General features: G+C 49.0%; 5 protein-coding genes across 5 annotated transcripts; 2 read left to right on the top strand and 3 right to left on the bottom strand.

The window, feature by feature from the left end:
* Positions 1–4,728: 4,728 nt before the first annotated feature.
* On the top strand, positions 4,729–6,069 carry PFLUO_LOCUS2300 (uncharacterized protein; the record flags this gene model as incomplete). Its single annotated transcript, XM_073779426.1, has 1 exon — positions 4,729–6,069. The coding sequence occupies one exon, from the start codon at positions 4,729–4,731 to the stop codon at positions 6,067–6,069; it is 1,341 nt and encodes a 446-aa protein (XP_073636382.1).
* A 6,258-nt stretch (positions 6,070–12,327) lies between these two features.
* PFLUO_LOCUS2299 (uncharacterized protein) lies at positions 12,328–13,236 on the top strand (the record flags this gene model as incomplete). Its single annotated transcript, XM_073779425.1, has 3 exons — positions 12,328–12,684; positions 12,736–13,070; positions 13,119–13,236. The coding sequence occupies 3 exons, from the start codon at positions 12,328–12,330 to the stop codon at positions 13,234–13,236; spliced, it is 810 nt and encodes a 269-aa protein (XP_073636381.1).
* Positions 13,237–13,902: 666 nt separating this feature from the next.
* Positions 13,903–14,947, bottom strand: PFLUO_LOCUS2298 (uncharacterized protein; the record flags this gene model as incomplete). The annotated part of the gene is made up of 2 exons (XM_073779424.1): positions 13,903–14,768; positions 14,821–14,947. 2 exons carry the CDS (start codon positions 14,945–14,947, stop codon positions 13,903–13,905), a joined length of 993 nt encoding a protein of 330 aa, XP_073636380.1.
* Positions 14,948–15,583: 636 nt separating this feature from the next.
* PFLUO_LOCUS2297 (uncharacterized protein) lies at positions 15,584–16,723 on the bottom strand (the record flags this gene model as incomplete). Its single annotated transcript, XM_073779423.1, has 1 exon — positions 15,584–16,723. One exon carries the CDS (start codon positions 16,721–16,723, stop codon positions 15,584–15,586), a length of 1,140 nt encoding a protein of 379 aa, XP_073636379.1.
* A 1,154-nt stretch (positions 16,724–17,877) lies between these two features.
* Positions 17,878–19,572, bottom strand: PFLUO_LOCUS2296 (uncharacterized protein; the record flags this gene model as incomplete). Its single annotated transcript, XM_073779421.1, has 1 exon — positions 17,878–19,572. One exon carries the CDS (start codon positions 19,570–19,572, stop codon positions 17,878–17,880), a length of 1,695 nt encoding a protein of 564 aa, XP_073636378.1.
* Positions 19,573–19,985: the final 413 nt, after the last annotated feature.

Raw genomic sequence — 19,985 nt, 5'->3', positions numbered from 1 at the left:
GTGTATAAAATGAAGGTTAATCATATCATGTGACATGTGATATAGGACGGAGGGACTATGGGATTAATGAGGTCAATCAATCAATCAATCAATCAAAGTTCTATTAACCTGATGGAGCCTAACTAGTTGCGTTAAGGCTATGTAGGCGCTTCTTCGAACCTGAAGCAGAACTTGGTTTCCCAACTCCAGATTCGCCATCGCAATAAATAGTCATACAAAGGAAAATCTGGCCTCCGTAGGAGGCTAGTATAGAAAAGAATATATACAATCCCATACAAAATCTAAATCCTAAAAGTATCAAAAGTATATAGCACTCCTACTACTTCCCCTCGCCCCTATATCATGCCCTAGCCCTCTCTCATTAGTCTATCCGTATATGCTTTAGGTTCTTAATTAATCATAGTAGGGTATAGTGTATTAGTGATTAGTAGGTATCCTCACCTTTCTTAGTGGTCTAGTCCTAATGTCTAGTATTAAATGCATAGCGTCTTCACAATCTACTCTATGGCCGTAAGGCTGATTTGTTCATCGTCGTCGTCGTCATCGTCTAGCTCTAGCTTAACGTATCAGAACTATCTAAGGAGACTAGTTTAGTATATCATCGTAGTAGCGTAGCGGGCTACGCGCGGGTGAGATACGATGGCTTCGTACTTAGTTATGTGACTAAGATCAGTACAAGCAATCTTATTGAGCATGATTCGCCGTAGATCGCTATATAGCGGGTACTAGAGTAGAATATGCCTTAGCGTTTGAGACCCATCATAGCTACAACGATCTAACTCCCTCTCCTTGATCTTGCATAGGAAGTGGCCTAGACTAATCCGTATCGACCTCACCTAGATAAGTATCGACGTATATGGTTTAGATAGGCCCTCGTACAACCTCAAAGCCTTCTGATTCGGTGCCTTAATTAAGCGTTTAGTCGGCCTAGCTATCTTCTCCCTCTCCCACTATTTCGCCTACCGTTCGCGGATACGCTTACGCACGCATCGTTTCGCCGCGGATGTGAGACAGATCAACTGTTTCTCTGTACCCGCACCCGTTAGGTCCCCCGCTCCCCACTATGCAGCGGATTTCGTAGCCTTATCTGCGCGTTCATTGCCAGAAACACCTACGTGGGCTAGGATCCACCGGAGGGTGATCGATGAGGGTATTTGCCGCGACCGGATGGCGCCTACGTGGTCATAAATCTGATGAAGCACGTACTGGCCGGATGGTCGTTTTTGGTGATGATGATGATATTCTATTAACCTGATGCTACCCAGCTATCGTCGCAATGGTAATGCAGGCGCTTCGTCCGACCGAAGCGAGAATATCTCCAGACGCCAGTAAATCCCGCTTAGAAAGAATGACTCGTACAAAGGAAATAGAGCAGTTGCTCAAATAGGAAAAATTGAAGCCATTCCCAACGCCCCCGTCCCACAAAATAAAGTAAATGAGTGGATGCAGACCCCATCCCTCGATCCAGGTCTTTTTACCTCTGCCTCGCTTTCTCTGTCAGCCCGTCTGGCTGTAGTGTCACATCCTCACTCCGTCTCAATTGATCATGTTGTGGCCAGCGGGCCTCGTCTTCCTACTATCATCGTCCGTAGCTTCTCAGTAGCTCTGGTCTTGGTGTTGGATACGCAACGTCTTTACCGCCCTGTCTATGCCAGTCAGTTCTGGTCAGTGTGAGGGTCCAGTTCAACGAAGAAGAAGAAGTGACATTCTCCAAGAATCTTCAAACTAGAGAGAAGAAGAAGAAGAAGAAAGAAGAAGGGAAAACAGACAGTCTAAATATAGGGAAGAGGCAAATAGTGCAAATGGGATCATGTGATCCTAGTCTATGCCTTTAGGTCTTCATATTACCCTCCCCTTCCACAAGACGGCTATCCTGAGCCGTCGATCAGTCTATCGTCATCTAGATGATCTAGATCAATTTCGTTAGTAGTCGCCGCCGTAAGCTAAGCTTGTAAACGCATAGGCGGGCTAGGTTGGTCTAGGTATCTATTATGAAAGTCCTTAATAGCGTATGCCGTATTCTTGAAATTTCGGGTAGGGTACTATTAAGTGTCTTCGTCATAGCTAATCCATTTCGCATAGTATTAAAGCTTTCTATAGTAAGTCCTAATGGCTATAATCTTCTCTAGTTCCTATTTAGCTTCTCTATCGACCTTAATATAAAGGACTAGTTTTTAGGATAGATACCTATTAGTTAGGTAAGGAATAAGGTTCCTAAACGTTAGAGCGATATAGGGGCGAAAAGGTATAAAAATAGGTATAATTTAGTATAGACTTATAGATATACTAACTCTTAATAGAATTGGGTTTAAACTATAGTTCGTATACGCTTATAAAATAAAAGTAGGGTAAATATATATAAGTAATATATGACCTTATATGATATTAGTTCTAAATGCCCTTATAGAATTCTAATATGTTATAGTAACGCTATATACCTATTAGAACTAGGAAAACAAGCGTATACAAAATAATTTTGTTTACCTAGTATTGGAGCTAGCGCGGCATGCGGCGTATAGCGTAGTAGGAAGAGTCGTAGGCACTACAGCGGGTGCGGCTACGATGGTAGCGGGGGTAGTAGCCACGGCATCAGGCCACGGAGCAACGGCACTAGAACGGGTGGTCACTATGATGGCGACGTCGTTGTTATTATTGTTATTAGTGTTATTATTGTTATAGTAGTAGATTCTATACATCGAGTTAGCGCATTAATCTAAGGTTTGAGGACGACGCTCATATAAAAGGGGATAGGCATCGCATTAAGGTTATTTTTAGCATAATAAAGAAAATGTCAAGAATTGGAGATATCACAATACCCCTTATTATTTCCTATATTGTGCTAGTGCTTACTAGTTATTGCGCCCATTAAATTGTAGGGCATTCCCAGATTTATCCTAATCAGAGATTTGATTCATTCGTGTATTGCACTTCCATTTAGGGTAATCGGGCTGTCGGTTTTTGACAGAAAACAATAGAAATAAAGCCGTATTAATACATAAAACACGCCTCGTAGTTACGAACAAAGCGTACGCTAAAAACGAAACACGCCTCTTAGCTAAAACAAAGGGCACCTAGAAATCAAAACAAAGACGTAGGATCGAAGAACATCACAATAAAGAACTTCAAAACAAAGAACAACAGACGTAAGATCACAACAAAGGATTAAGATAAAGCACTAGGAGACGCATACAAATGATCGATATATCATATTGATGCTAAGCGTGCTAAGCATCATAGGTGATCGCTAACTATAGATGCGACTTACTAGAATATAGAAGCAGAGGTGAGGAGGAAGGAGAGAAGAAGAAGTATAGCGGCCCCGTAGACAAGATTTATGCTACGCTCCGTCCCTCGTAGTGAATCGTTCCGTCCTACGTAGGCAAACGCCGCAAACCGTTCCTCCGTCCCTTCTGACTAGACGACTCGTATAACTCGCACCTTTCTTCTAGGTAACTAAGACCGCTATATCTTCCTATACCTAGTTCGAACTACTACGACGCTCCCCCCGCGTAGTTAATTATTTCTGCTCCTTACATTTCTACTCCGTATGCTCTATATGGCGCACCTAACAGGATCATAAGGGTATGTGATGGCAGCGAGATTCAGGGGAAATCGGAGAGCTCCATAGCAAGAACCTGAGCGAGAGATCACTAGACGGGAATAGAGGACGAAGTGGAGATGATGATGATGTTCCTTAGTGATCTCCCAGAAGGGAAGGTCTATCTACAGGTAGCGGTGGGCGCTGACACCTCAGGCACCCACCTCATCAGTATGATCCCTTGAGAGAGATGATAATTGTGAGGACAACTGTACTACGATGTTACACTACGCTTGTATGCCTGATCTTTAAGATATATACTGCCTCACTGCTACGCACTGATCGCATGTATGAACGCATAGACGAGCGGGGTAAATGGTCTGTACATAAATACCTCGCTGGCACCTGGGTTCTAGGGGCCAGCGATCAGTCTTGGAATATACTGAGTCGCACCCGAAGACTTCCTGCGAGCCTCTATTGCCCGAATCCGTAAAACAACCAACCCAGGGGTATTAAGAACTACTTCTGACACCTATGAAGGTAAATGTCAAGAATTGGACGCATCACATTACCCCTCATGATTTCCCCTTTCGTACTAGTCTTTATTAGCTATGTCGCCCCCTTACCGCTCTCGCTGGTGAGGGCCCGACTAATTAGGGGGCGGGTACAAAAATAAATCAATCTCTGCATCAAAAGTGGTTTTAGTGGACCAGGACGCCTCAGCCAAACAGGGAGGGTTCACGGCACACCCTCTCGCTGGTGAGGGCCCGACTAATTAGGGGGCGGGTACACGAATAAATCAATCTCTGCATCAAAAGTGGTTTTAGTGGACCAGGACGCCTCAGCCAAACAGGGAGGGTTCACGGCACACGAGCGGATCGTGTGCGTGTAAGCCATCACTCGACTCTCAGTGGAGGGCCAGGGCTATCAAATACCGTCTATCTACGTATATATATAGGTATCTCGCAGGCCGAAGGACGGTTAGATCATTTGCCCTCTCTCAAGCCCAAAGTCATCTTACTCCGTCAATCCTATCGGTAGCACCAACAACCCAACGGGAAGAGAGTATTTCAATCGACGGCTGGTCTCTCACGACGGCCATTCTCTTTTCTCCGTTAGCAATGCGCCTGTTCCAAGTGTTGACCGCTTTATGCCTGGCCTTGTTTCCCCTCTACGCTATCTCCAACGCCATGCCATCTACTAGCAAATCTGCTGAGTCCACAGCACTCAGCATTCGACCTCCAGGTAATCTGGATCTATATTACCATGAGTCAGGAAGTGCACTAGCCGAAAGAGCGTTACCAACTATTGGTCTATTGGCGTTGATTCCCTCTACCTTGGCAATAGCCTCCGTGGCAGTGTATCGGGATAATGCGGCCTCCCTCACTTTCGGTTTTAGCACATCCCTCCTGGCTATCGCAGTGAACGTCTGGTGGTTTTGGTGGATGCAGGGTTACAAGGAGTTAATACATGGACTGAAAGAAGCAGAAAACAGCTGGAAACTGTCGGAGAAGAACCTGGAAGACAAAGTATTACAGATGGATAGGGATAATGATCTTCACCATCTGAAAGTCGAGAGAGAGACGTATGAAACCGAATCGGCGAAGTTGAATTTGTTGGTGAAGCAGTGGGAGTATGACTGGGTGGCCAAAGTGAAGAAAACCGAGAAGTGGGCAAACAAAGCACCTGACCTCAAAAAGCTCTGGGACCAGGCCAAGGAAGATGCAGATGCCGCCGTGCAAACCCACCTCACGCATGGAGAAAGAGAAAGCAAACAGAAAAAGGCAGAAGAGTCCATAACGACGTTCGAAGACGCGCTTGATGATTGGGTGGACAAGGCACAGCAAATCCACGACAGTCAGACGCTCACGCCTGTGGATTACCACGCGGACTTTTGGGATATGATATCTGGGGAAAGTGGCACCTCATCGAGAAAAGTCCGACGATCTCGAATCCCGCACGACCGCTTGCCTAATCTTGTCCGTGAATACTGCTTTGGCGGGGTATGCAACCGGATGTGGTATTCCAACTCCCAGCAGGGAAGCGGACGGAGAACTATGGCGGCATCGGAGATCACCCACAAGGTCTATCTGACGCCCATCGACTACGATATCCGCACACCTGTCCATCAGAAGCGCGAGGTTCCTCCCTATCAATTTCCGATGGAGGATGTGGAATGTGACGAGGAAGAAGACTATGAGGTGGATGGGAAGCCGCTTCACGCTTCTCTCGAGTTAAAAGGTGGCAATATCGCCGACCTGGAGCAGATCACCAACTATGTTACGTCAGACCAAGCTGATGCTGTGCATGTAATCGGAGAACTGATCGAGAAGGGCCCTAAAGTCAGAGACGAAGACGGCAACGGGGTCACCATAATAGCTCGCAAAGGCTGGATGTGCATCAGTCTAGACACCCCGGATGGTGGCCAGCCTGCGATCTGGGGACTATACGGGCTTTTCGAGGACCCCACCCAACTGCATGCCGATCGTGACAAAGAGTGGGATGAGTGCAAGAATAAACTGCATGCTTAGAATAGAATACCTCTTAACTAAAAGGTCCGGAGGAAAGTGGTTAATGGGACAGATATCATCTATTGTCAACCGTGCAATACACCGAGGATTTCCAGATTTCGGCTATTATCTACCTACAGCCCCCGGTCAATGTGATAGACTGCCGAGAATCCTCACATAGATAGGGGTAATTTAGATAGCTTAGAATTCAGAAATTTCGTGACCTCCGATTCGAAATCATTTGGTGCATTCGGTACTAATGTTTACCAGAAGTCTCGCTTCCGACAGCTTCTTTTATCCGAGGCTTCTAGTTACCTCTCTTCCCTAATTGTCTTGTTTTCCTCGTTAAGGGGAGAGCGTCTTGCTGAACTTTGTGGCATTGGATGCCAAAAGTTTTGATAATTTTGAAGTTACTATGTTGGTTAGCGAAAATTTGGACGGCGTAGACAGTAAGAAAGATAAAAGGTAAGTCTGAATGAGATTCCTGTGAACCGTCCTAGGGAGCGAACATTGCGACTATTTATACTGTTGCGATCTAACTTTTTCTATCCTCGGTCAAGGTCGAAGAGCGAAATGTCGGTAGAAGATCAGCATCCCAGTCTAACAAAACAGACCTAGCGAAGACCCTATATCGACTAGCGACATATTCCCGCCATTGATTGCTATAGCAGTGGACACCCTCTCCTTCTTACATCTAACGGTCTATTTGACCTCAATGGGCGCGAAACGCCAAATTTTATCCCTGAAGCGAACTCTACCCGACTAGTATTTTCTTCTCTGATCCCTACAATACTCGAACGCGTTAGCCCTTTGAATAAGAAGCTCTATATCCTCTGGACGGAAATGGTGAATGAGGATTTCGTCGCATGGTGGTTAAAGACAGAGTATGGAAGTAAGACAAAACGGAATATATTCGAGGGTAAACGCAATATAGAATGCTAGGACTATTTCTACTAAGTCACTACTATCAAGGATGGATCTGCTAAGGTGATATGTAAGAATTGCGATCATATCCTTACCCATCTAGCCGATCGCCATCGAGGAACGTCTACTATGAATCGCCATCACTCGCAAATAGTGACCTATCGGAAAGGAACGAATCACTCGTAAGATATCAGAAAAATCATTAAAAATAGGGTATAGGTACTCCATCTTTTATCGTTATCCTTACTAATATTATAAATCTCCTCCCTAGGCATATCTAGCTTCTTAGAAAACCTCGTTTACGTAGCTATCCTATTTAAAGCACCTATTGCAACTTTATTAGCGAACTAGTCAACCTACGGTTAGTTAGCTTATACTAATCATTTTTATAGTTATAACCGCTAAAAGTAGCTATTAACCTAGGAGTATAAAGAAGAGCGTATATGACGGTCCTATCTGTGTGATTACCCAAAAATTGCGGGCTGTTAGTTTGGCCCCTAAGTATAGAGGGCGGACAAGCGCACAAGGTTCAGGTTGGCTAATCCTTTGGCATTTGTGCCACTCCATTTGGCCTCTACAGTAGATTTCCCAACTATAAATAGCTGGTTGTGGGGTTGTAGTAGTAACATTGCCCCAGATATTAGCGGGCGGCAACCTAATGTTGCTATGCCGCACTAATCCTTGTTCTAGGGCCATACTGTGATTGGGTACATTTTCAGTGATAAACACCAAAATATCACTGAATAATCATTATTTAGAGGGCAGGCCGCTTACTTCCCATGATGAAGAGTACGGCCTATGAAAGGAAGCCTGAGTACGGCAGGCTACCAGCACCTGAAACAGAATGAAGCAGCAGTAGTCTCAGCAAAAGATACAAGCAAATAATTTTAGGTGGTCTAAAGATAGCAGATACAGTACAAGCAACTTAGCCCAAGTAGTGTTGGCTTTCATGATCATGAAGCCAGCTCCTCCTACCTACTCTCAGAGTAACAAAATTTCCCGGCAGAGACATTTGAAGCTAACCCCAGGAAGACAGGGAAGTCAATTCCCGCGTGATAAGGTCGCACGGTGCTCCTACGATTGGGCCCCGTGAAGTGGAGATCCATGTGGAACGTGCGGTGCCTAAACGTATGTTGGTAGATTTCGATGCGAGGCTCCAGAGGAAACTTGGTGAAGCATTTACTCTGAGATGTGGCAGATTCTGCCGCTGACGCTCGCGGTGGAAGCGTAAGAGTTCGGGTGTCTGGGAGATAGACACTTGGTGGTGGCGATGAAGGTCGTTTGACCTATCGTCATTCCTACTCAACTCTTTTTTCCACAAAATGGAGCACAATCGCCAGTACTCGCCGGGCTCTCAGTCGTTGACCTCTGGCGAACACAGCCACGCTATTACATGATGACCTGTCCGCAGGACTCTAGACAACGAGTTGGCAGTTGGCAGAACATGCCCCTTCTTATGCGAGACTGGCATCGCGAAGATAGGCTAGAAATGATTCTACATGAAAGAAATACAAAATCGTTTCACAATCTTTCTCATCCCAATTGACCTTGTGACTCTGATGTCGACTATGATTGACATCGCTTTTCTCCATAAACCACAAAAAAAGTCCGAGTTAGCGATTAAACTCTGTTCGCGCATATGCGAGAAACTTCGATAGAGAGCTCTCAGAAATCTTTCCAACCGGTAGCACTTTGACATTATGCTCGACTGTATACACTTTACCGAAATTGAGCCGCGACATAGGGTCCAGTTTCTGATCCGGACTCGAGGGTTGGACTTCTAGTGGTTCTTTGACCATCTTTGGTTCATTCGGGCTTGTAATGGGTCTGTTTGAGTGCCCGTGCATATATATAACGGCATGCTTACTCCGGTCTACCCCTGCTTTGGCAACTCCCTGTCCACTATATGTAGTGATGGGTCTATATAGAACGAAGTTGGTAAACTTAACTGATTTGAGCTTTAGTTCAGGGGTTACTTACACACACCAACAGCAACCCTTCTGTTCTTTGACCACGACCATGCGTCGGATGCTACTGTATATCGGTTCTTGGTACTTGCCCAGTGTGAACGGATCGGTACCTAAGGGTGGACCACGATGGCTAAGGATGGCTCCGTTGTGGCCAGCATTCTCATGCCAGAGCATTGCGAAGACCTACCACTGGTCAGGATTTTTCAATGATATTAGGGAATGGTCTGAACATACCCTGCCCACTTTGAAAAATCTCCGAGCGTCGGCTTGTCTCTTGTATCCTGTGTATGTTGTGAGCACTCCATATTTTACTCAAATCTCAAGACCAAACACCTACGAGGATCCAAAGCTTCATGTTCACCATTACTTCCGGGGATCACGTAAGGATGTTCAAGTACCATGCGCTGTATGGATCAGCCAATAGTTGATGCGAATGAATGATGATAGAATGGACGACTTACTACTAGAGTGTCATGGTGTCGTTGGACGTTCCCCAGGACTGGGTCGTTGCGATGGCTTCGGCAACTGGCCCCGTGAAGAGGGACCAACTTGGAGGAAATGTGATCCCCAAGACTCAATCCTTGTAGATCGTCTGCGATGGACCTTGGACTGGATGTGTTATCGCTTCTCTCAGATCCAGTGGCATCACTTCGGTTGGAGATACTAGAACGCCCAGTCTCAGTAGGCCGAGGCTCCAAAGAGTCGTACCCGTATCTTCTAGAGGAAACCCATTCAAAGTGGCCGCCACTAGAACCGGAGTTCGCTGTATTAGTCGTGCTCAAACGAGGGCCAGTATCCTCAAGGTATCGGTGATTCGTGTCTGAAGATTTATGACGAGACTCCGGTTTCCAAAGCAGATTGTGATCGTACCTTCCGTACTGGCCGAAGTTGGATGGTATCGGGTGCTGGAGCTGCCCACCGGACTCGTACTCTGGTGAGTGAGAGAGTGGAATCTGATATCCGTACGGATCTGTATTTGGCTTCTGGAACAGTGACTCGCTTTGCTGACACGGGGTGATACTGAACAGGGTCACCTACTGGCCTATAAAACATGGAAGAGGTACTTACATCAATGACTGATCTGGCGGTCCTTGCGAGGCGAGGGTCAAGGGGCCACCAGGTCTGTCCCACTCGCAGCACATTTCCCCTATAGGTACTCGGATAAGTGACAGTCGATTTGCGTATGTAGATTTTAATGGATCTCTCACCATGCAGGCCAAATATATAATGAAAAACACGCCCAGTTTCTGAATGAAATACCCAATCTGAAGCCATTTCTCTTTCATCTCTGGAAGTGAAAAAGCTCAAGGCGGGTTGGACAGAGTCCTACGAGGTCTTTTGATCCTAAGGAGGGTTCGCAGCTGATCATATCAACCCTCCTCTAGAGACCCTTGCGGCTCGGACCGTAAGCTTTCCCACAGATATGAGGCAGATAGTATGCACGGCGCGTATTTCGTACATGTCCTGTCACATAATGACTCGCGGTGAAATATCCGCATGACCTATGGCGATTGGTGATCAAAAGGCTTATAGGTGGCTGAGTAGGTATATGGGTGCGGCCGGGAAGAAAACAACCATTGAGGGACGGAAACAACGGAAACGCTGGCGCCGAGACGCGGTCAGAGGACGGGATCGGAAGGGTTGTAATTGGATGTGCAAAATGAGGCGCTCGATTATTTGGTGCTGACTAGGATGTCTCCAAGGCGTGATTTGGTCGTGGAACGCCACAGAAAGCGAACAGACCGAACCCCTGAAACTTGGCTGCGTTTTGACTTTGCTTCACAACTATAATAGGAGGCTCTATTGCAGCGGCTATGGGTTTATCATCACTTTCTTCCTATTCTCGAGCCTCCCTTTTAACGCGTAAGCCCTAAATAACCCTTGTCTCTTCCAACACCAGGCATGGTTGGTGTATTTGGTCCCCCCCTCCGCGCTCAGAGATCATGATGACCTTATTCAATCCCGTCTAGAAGTAATCATTCGTTCGGAGAAGCTTGTAGGATTTTGCATTATGGCCTCATTTTGTAGTGTCATGCAGGCCCGCTTCGCAGAGGTGAGCTACATTGCTAGGATGCACACAGTTTGTGATACCCATCATTCCAATATCATTTTTTATAAACCTCCCTTCGATAAACCCTGGGCAGATGATGGTATAGAGAACCTTGCTCCTGTTGGTACGCTGCAGCGTGATGAGCGACCGAGCTCCATGACCTCGGAACACCGCGTCCTCACTCGCCGCGCCTCACCAAGGCCACAACTGTGATAGCGGGGTGACTGTGCCAACTTGTTGGTTTAATGGCACTACTGGCCTTGGAAAGTGCTACTCTGAAAACGACCGGGGCAGGAAGAAGGGAGCCTTCAGTTGCTCTGGCGACATCATGCCCTATCATCGCCAAAATCCTGATCATGTGGCCAACACAAGGCAGGATGAAAACGAAAATGGCGCAAGGCTCATAGATGAGGTTCTCGGTTTACACGAAGATGCCTCAACCAAGCGTTTCGCGCCCGAGAGCTGCGGCAGGCGCTCAGACATAAACGAGACAAGGAGATACGACTCGCTTTGCGAAACAGGCTTAACTTGATCACCCCTGAGAATTTGCTCGAAGAACTTCTGGGAAGTCGTAGCATAGTCGACTAACTGCAGACCGTTACCGAATCATAACTAGTGCTCGAGAGCGAGCATCACAAGATAGAGGATGAGTTGGCGTAGCAAAAGTAAAGCAACACTTTTTGATCACGGCCTTCTTCATAGATTGCGCCAGTCGCGAGGCTCTGCATTTCAAGTCGCTCCAGGTCCGCTTGAGTTGGTTGCTCGAGGTTCTGATGGGTACAGTATCAGTCAGATGGCGCGGCGCTGAAGTTTTGGTTTCAGGATGGACCGGCGAGGATAAAGCCATTGCTGAACTATTCTGCAGATAGAAGCAGCCTAGAAATTTATAAGTTGATATCCACAATAACCAAGGAAGTCAATTTAGAAGATGTCGGAATGTAATCATGGTGGAACCAGGACTAGACTGCATTCGATTTAGACATTTTTGGTATTGTGCGCTCATTTCGCGTATGATGGATTTTGTATTATAAAAGAGAAGCCAGGTTATATTCAGGATATCAGACATCTTCTATCTGATGATTTAGAGCACATTTCTCTATTACCAGTTGGGGAATGAGTGGTTAGATGATCGCTCCGCCTGAATTCGTCCAGTTAGTCGGTGAAGTCGGGCCGATCGGTCTTTTCGGATCCGTCCTCGCCGGATTGAGTCACCACCAAATATCCGGCGCCTCTCGATCACAGAGTGGTAAGTAGATCTTAAAACGGAGTGACTTTGCGCTGTTGGAAAAATATTTGATCAACGCTTCCTCTTTACTTTTCATCGCCGCTTTCACAATGCCTTCTTCCACCTCAAAACTTCAAGTGACCCTCTTCCGCGGCTTTCCCGGCACGGGTAACTACACCTGGTCTCCCTTTGCAACCAAACTCGAGGCGCGCATGCGTTTCGCAGGCATCTCCTATCGCACCGACTGTGGATCGCCGAGAACTGCGCCGCGAGGCAAGATCCCATACCTGACTATCGAGTCGGATGACAATCAACCACCCCAGACGATCTCCGACTCCACATTGATCATCAAAGATTTCGTGGAAAATGGCACGGCGGCAGACCTCAACGCGCAACTTAGTCCGGCAGAAAAGGCACAAGACCTCGCCGTGCGCGCTCTTCTGGAAGACCGGCTCTATTTTCTCCAGGTGAGTGAATCATCGATTGGATTGGCCGCATAGTACTCACCCCTTGGGCAGGGCTATGAAAAATGGGTCCAGAACTTCTATAAGCAGCGGGATCATCTCTTCTCCGCGATGCCGTACCCGATGCGAGTCATGGTTGGGTATCTAGCCTACCGGAAGACGACACAGACGCTTTACGGCCAAGGGACTATGCGGTTTTCGGCCGAAGAGATCAGCTCATTCCGAGATGAGATCTGGGCTAACCTCAATGGACTTCTCACTACCATGAAGCTCCAAAGATCAGGCAAGGATGACAACGAGGAGCCATTTTGGGTCTTAGGGAGAGAAAGCCCAACGGAAGCTGACGCTGTGCTCTTTGGCTTCATTGTCGGAACGTTGATCTGTTACTCGTAAGTGCCTCTCATGTTTGTCAATGGCCTCGACTAACTCGCTACTAGTTGTCCTGAATCTCAGAAGACAGTCAAATCGTTCCCTGTTCTAGTGGAGTACGCAACCCGTATCCATGATCGCTTCTTTCCCGACTATACCTTCTCAGACGGAACTGAGTCTCATTGACGTCATGATTGTTCTTAAACCACATATATACAGTTAATGATTATGATTTTGGCTGTCATACTAGCGAGGCCACGCTTGCAGAGGATGACAGTAGCCGTCAACTTTTGATTGGGTGCTACTTTGTGCAGCGGCGTCTCCTGAAAACAAGTACCCTAGACTTCAATAGAGGCTTCATACTGGACGAGTTCTTCCATGCCATCGGCTCTGTTCTTAAACAATATATGCACAAAGTTCTGTCCTCAGCCTTTCAGTGCATAATATAGCGGGCCATGTCCGTCCAGAGGGTTCCTCCGTCCATGCTGGCTTTGTGGCTGATCAGAAATCGCAACATCTCTTCATGGCCAGCGAGATTCTCCCAAGTTTTGCGCTAGTTGCCAGCAATTTTATATTCCTTCCTGATCGCCGACTTGTGCTCAGTCGCATTTAATTGCAGGCCCCGGAGACTTCTGCAAGGTCGCTCTCAGAAATATTCATCTTAGCTGTGGTCTAATGGACTACTGATAGCATAAAGAGCCTAGTTCGAGAAGTCCAAGTATTGCATGCAGGAGCTCGGAGTAAACCTCATCGTGATTAGCGCAGACAAACAACGTGATTCAGGTCAGATCTAAAAAAAAAAACATCTCACTTTATTAGTGATCTAACCCGATGGAAATCATTTGTTCCTCATCATAATTTCCCCGTCACACCAGCCTGGATCATTTCCAACTTGGCCATCAATTCATTCCACAGGCGCTTTTGCACGACTGCACCTTCGGGGCCATGCACCAGCGACGCAGTCGGGCACACCTGGCAATTACTGAGGTAGTGGCTATGCGTATCGGCCCCAGCACTGGCTCCGTGCACCAGGGTACGCGAGCCCTCTTCTGTCGTTCGTGCCAGAGCCTTCTTCAGCATCTTCATTTGTAGGTTCCCTCCCTCGCGCACTAGGTCGCTCTCACAGAGACCCGGGTTGAGCATGTTGATGGTAACTGGGTACTCCTCGCGCGGGCGGAGCTCGGTCATCTCCCGAACGGCAAATATCTCTATCATCTTGCTGAGCGCGTACCGGTCGTTCATCTTGGCTTTGCTTTTATCCTTCAAATGATTGAAGATCCCTTCCGGCGCATCCTTCTCTGGAAAATCGATGAACATGTGCGCGTCGCTCACGACGAAGGTCAGGTTGGGTCGCGTGCTGTGTTTATTTGCTGTTTCGCGCAGTTTCGGTAGGAGCAGGAAGGCTAGCAGGATTGTTGACACCACGTTAACTGTGATCATCTGTTCGTTGTCCTCCGCTATGCTCCAGTCGTGGGAGGACACGCTGGCATTCTGTAGCAGGACGTCGATTCGGTCTAACTCGGTTGTTGCGCGCGCGCTGAATGCCTTCACACTGTCGTAGCTAGATAGATCCAGCGGCCAGACCTCAATGACAGATGGTTTGCATCTCGTGGTTTTTATCAGGAGGGATTTGGCTTTCTGGCCTTTTCTAGTGGACGGGACTGCCATGATAAGTTTGGCCGCGCGAAGTTTTAGGATATGGCGCGCTGCCTCGAAGCCTGCAGAACCGTTAGTGTAGCCTTGTTAAATCTAGAGCTTGAATGTACGTACCAAGACCGCTGTCCGACCCAGTGATGATAACCGTCCTCCCGGCAAATGAGCGAGTAGGCTTAGGCAGGCGAGTGAACAGTTGCCCATAGATGAACTTGGGTAGATATCCTGGTGTGTCCCCGTGCATAGTGGCGAGTGGAGTATACAATTTGGTAGAAATGAAATAGCATCCGTGAAAATTCGAGGTTGTCTCGGTGGAAAAAGCGACCACCTACGCGTTGTCAACTTTGCATAACTACCCCAAAATCTAAGCGCACCGCGGCACAAGGCTCGCTCACTATGTACAGGTATGTATCTTCATTCTACCTGACGTGGGGAATGAAAACAAGCCGTCTCCACAGTGAGGCCAAGCATTCCACCAGGGCCCAATGAGCGATCCCAGGAGAAGAACCTCGCCAGCGAGCCAAACTAAAGAAACAAATCAATACTGCAAACTACTTTGCGGTTCCGAAGATAAAGAGAAGTTGTCGAGGTGAAATTTACATTAACGACACTCTCGGGCAATTCCGCCCAGCCTCAATAAATTGCCTGCCAGTTTGATTATTGTAGTCCTACAGAAAGAATTCAAAGGCGAGAAAATAAGCTTGTTTTGTCCATCATGAGATTGATCATTATTTACGGGCCCATCCATCCATAAACCACTGGCACAGTGCAGGAGACGCCCAAAGAAAACGAATACATATCACACATACAATCTTGTGCATTGAAAACAAACCAAACGCGCTTCATGGTCTCCATATCAACAAATAAAAGGACGCACTCTTCATGAGTACCGAGTTTCATCGCCATCGCTGTCACTCAAACTGTCGCGACGGCGACTCCGTCCGTCACGACGGTATCCCTTCGTCAATCCTGGAATCGGGTGGTGGTAGCTCTTGGTACCCGAGTCCTCGGTGTCGACGTTCGAATACTGGTATTCCGAGCGGGTGCCTGCGGAAGAAAGGTCGAGGGGCTCGGTGAACTTGCCAGGCATGGAGCGGCGGTCACGCTTGCGCGGGCTGCTAGTGCGCGACGAGGGGGCGGAGGGTGGATCGGCTTGGCTGCGGCGATCACGACGGCGGTTCTGGCGGCGTGCAGACGGGTCCCGGAGCGGCTGCTCCTCTGTCGTCTGGCTGAGAACCTCTTCGTTACCGGCTGTAAAGGAGAATCCAGATGCGTTGCGGTTGCGTTGTCCTCGTCGAGGCTCATAGCGAGCTTCACTCATCTCACTATGGGTCGGCACCGCTGAGCTGTCGTAGTCACTGCCGTGATAGGTACCATCTGCTTGGCGGTTCATGCCACCGATCCGAGCGGGCTTTTCTTCTCGGTACGCGCGCACATCGTGGTCGCCTTCGCCTTCCCAGCGCTCATCTTTGCGTCGTCGCATCAGTTTGTCTTTGGCCGTTTGTCTGAACTTGTTCTTCCGCTTGGGCTTCTCCTCGGTGACGGTCGTCGCCGTTTCCGTGTACCCGTTATATGTGTATCCGTCGTCGCTGTAGCCTTTCCCCACAATGCTGCCACCGCCGAGCTTGGTGCTCTTGGTCGCATTACTGAGCGTTCGCCCATCTGGGCCTTTGCGTCGAAGAACGGTGGACTTGTATTCATCCCAGTCGCCTTTACGCCAGACAAAGCTACCGTTCTTTGCCCAGAAAAAGAACCAGATAGAGCCCAGAACAAAGAGAGCCCCGATGATGGCAAAAAGTGCGAAGATGCCTTTCATGTTGATGCTATTAGGGTTGATGATCCCCGCCCCAGAGGGGTGTTTGGTGGAGGCCGATGTGGACTCCGCGTCTGATCGGGAGAAGAATGTGTTAAGATCGAAGGCGGGTGAAGCAGCCACGGGGTTGACATTGTCCACAGCACGAGTATCAAACTCCACCGCTGGAATGCCGGGGACGTCCCCGGATGGTGGAACGGGAGCCATGGCGGATAGTGAGTGTAGTCAAGAGCACACGGCTCGAGACTGGAACAAAAGTCAGGAATGCCACATTCTTGCCATCGAGCCCGTCATCGAACTTACCTTGGCGTTGAATAATCAACGTTAGATCCAAATGAGGTTGGTAGTGGTCGTGGAATGTGGGAGCGGATATTGGGGGAGCGAAGACCACACCTGGCGGATTGTCAGTAGAGTCTGAAGAGAGAAATGAGGGAGAATACAGAGCCGGCAATATGAATGACGCTCAGATCTGCCTGAAATGGAGGAGGTTGGAAGTGAGAGGCTGGGGTTGTTTACCTGCCTGGTTGTCCCGGGTAACGGCTTAGGTCAGCTTCCCCGGGGCCCGGGCCATCGCGGATCCACAGTGGATTGATCAGCACTATAGAAAACAACAATGGTGATAATGATGATGATGATAATATTAATGGAGAATTACAGCCTGGGATGAGTACCTAAGCTATAGACCACTCTCCTATCGGCATAAAAAAAGGCCACAGAGGAAATTCCCCAAAATGGATATATGGCCAGCAGAAAGATGGAAACACGCTTGACCACTGGACGGGACATAAGAAGTCAATGGGTATATATCTCTCCCGGTCGGGATCGCAAATTTGGACAAATAGAGAACCAGGAGATAGACACAGGCCCACTGGGGTGGCTAAAAACAAACACAAAGAACTATACACGCACGCTGGCAAAGACAGGGAAAAAAAACAAAATTGGCCAAGCACATCGAACTTGTCATCACAGGTCATCAGAATCGTACAATCATATCACCGTAACAGGGCCACAATTCGTCTGAATGAAGACGTGCCAGATACCGGTGCCCAGACGCAAGAGATAGCAATTGCAAACAAAACCAGACAGAGAGTTCTCCCAGTCCGATAGAAACAAAAAAAAAAAAAAAAAAAAAACCAGGCGATCTGTCGCCAAGGCCCAGCAATTAGGGCCGGCTCATCGCGCTTCCAAGGCTTTGCTCAAATGTCAACATTTTAATTCCAACCACAGAGCCTGCCCCGAGATCAAATGGAAACCAAACTTTTGGCCAACGAACCCGCCAAACCGCGACAAGAAAGAATTTTGTTAAACAGACGAAACATTCAAGACAAAGGAGAGGTGAGGGAACCAGAAAGAGACAGTAGTCACCCCTGGTAGTGGCTCCTACTGTAGGTAGACCGGCTGGATCGGCGACTGGCCTTGTCTGAGTGCCGGTCATCTCGGGAGTGCCGCCCGTCCTCTAGTTCCCGGCGGCCGCTGCCGCCCGTATACTCGGAGTATGGAGGGCCGGGGAGGTAGCCTTTGGGCTGACGATTGCCTTCGATGTTGACTCGGAAGCTACTATCTCCCCGGCGAATTTTGATTGATTTGCCATCGACCGACTCTCGCGTGAAGCTCATTTTCACTCCATCCATTACGAGATTGATGTCGTCGTCCCCTTTGGAGCCTCCGCTGCCACGACTGCTGTTCGAGCGGCTCTTCTGGCTGCCGCTTTCGCTGCCAACGCGGTTGGATGCCTTGGGGGGCAGCATCGTTTCGGCCGACAGAGGCATCGCAGCAGCGCCAGCAGGTCGGCCAGACCGAGCAGCCTGGTATTCTTCGATCTCCCGCTGTTTTTCCTCAAGGCTGCTGGTGCGGCCATCGTGGTTGTAGTACTGCGACAGTCGAGGGCGCCGAGAGCTTTCGACGGCTACCCGAGCTGCCCGCGAAGGATCATTATAAGAAGTCGATCTCCGATTCTCGCGCTGACTTTGACTGCGCTCCAGAAACGCGCCCTCTCGCGACAGGCGACGGTGTGCAAGGTCCGGCAGTTCGCCCCGCAAATCAGACATGTCAAACGCATTGGACTGACGGTGCTGCAAGGGCACAGCCCCAGCGGTTTGGGACTTCCGCGGGGGATCTGGGCGTTTAGCCTGGATAATCTGTGGCGCCGAACGGTTGTTCGAGGCGGGAGGTGGTGGGGGTGGGGGTGGCATGAGATAGTAATCTTCGTCGCGTCCGTAGGTTGACTTGGATGAACGACGTCCACGAATCTCACGAGATGACCGCCGGTTCACTGGGTCAGCCTCCTCATAATAGGGCGAGAACACTTCAGATTCGATGACAGGAGGGCCGTAAAGAGACGACGACCGGCGCGCCCGTGACGTTTCCCGAGTGCTGGAAGACGAGCGATCTCGCCGAGGGATCGGGCCAGCAGTCGCATATTCCGGGCCAGGGTAGTGAAAGCCCGACGATCCGAATGGTGAATCGGGATAGACTGGCGAGTTGGCGTAGGCAGAGTTTGCTGGCGGGGGGCCATGCTGGTCGTAGAAATTCATTGGTTGCTGGTGGTACATGCTCATGCCTGGTACCGCTCCATGGAAACTGACGGGTCGTTGGTTCAAATGGTAGCCGGACTGGTAAGAGTTGGAGCGGCAGGCCCGACCTTGGGGACGGCTTGTTTGAGTGACGTTGATGTCCTGGATGACGGGTCCTGCATACCGCGAGGTGTGCGGTGAGGGTGGCATGTAGTCGGGTACTGGGGGCCGTTGTGGTATATAAAAAGGATACTCCATCGCTGGCGGTTCCACGGGAGTGGATGAATGGTACAAGCCGTTTGCACACTCGTAGCAGGCGTCGTGGTAATGCTGAACCTTGATCGAATCGCGCCGGCGAGTCTTGGATGATGACCGTGGCGCGGGAGCAGGGGCATGGGTGGAGAGCGGATAAGCCCCAGCGTACATCTTCTCGTCACGCGATGACCGTGAGGGTCGGTCCTTGTCCTTGAGACGATCTTTGCGGGTAGAGGTTTTCCTTCCCAGCTCGACCCGCTTGGCGGTGGTGTCTACCTTAAGAGGCATTGGTGGAGCCTTTTCGCCCAATGGGCCCGATTGGGTACTGTTGACTGTGGCAGCGGTGCGACTAGAATAGCCTGAGTCACTGCCACCGTCGACCAACAGTTCAGCGGGGGTTCTCGGTTCCAACCTGGATATTTTGGCAGCGGTATTGGCCACCTGACGAGTATCGGGTAGCGGGACATGATTCTCTTCGTCGAAGTCTTCGACACAGGCCGCCTGAGCCCTCCTCGCCATGACGGCTGCGCCGGCGGATCACCTATTCACCTCCCCTTCCTTGGACTTCCCCTGGCCACGCCCAACGCAGGCAGATGGGCTGACACGGATACGCGGATCAGCCGATCGCTCCAGCGACGGCAGATGATCACGGGTTGTCGCGATGTCTGTCAGCGAGTGGAGAGTGCGCAGTGGTGATGATG

Source organism: Penicillium psychrofluorescens, assembly GCF_964197705.1.
Source record: "Penicillium psychrofluorescens genome assembly, chromosome: 2".
Classification (NCBI taxonomy): Eukaryota; Fungi; Ascomycota; class Eurotiomycetes; order Eurotiales; family Aspergillaceae; genus Penicillium; species Penicillium psychrofluorescens.
The sequence above is the reverse complement of the archived record's forward strand: the minus strand, read 5'-3'. Positions and strand labels throughout refer to the sequence as shown.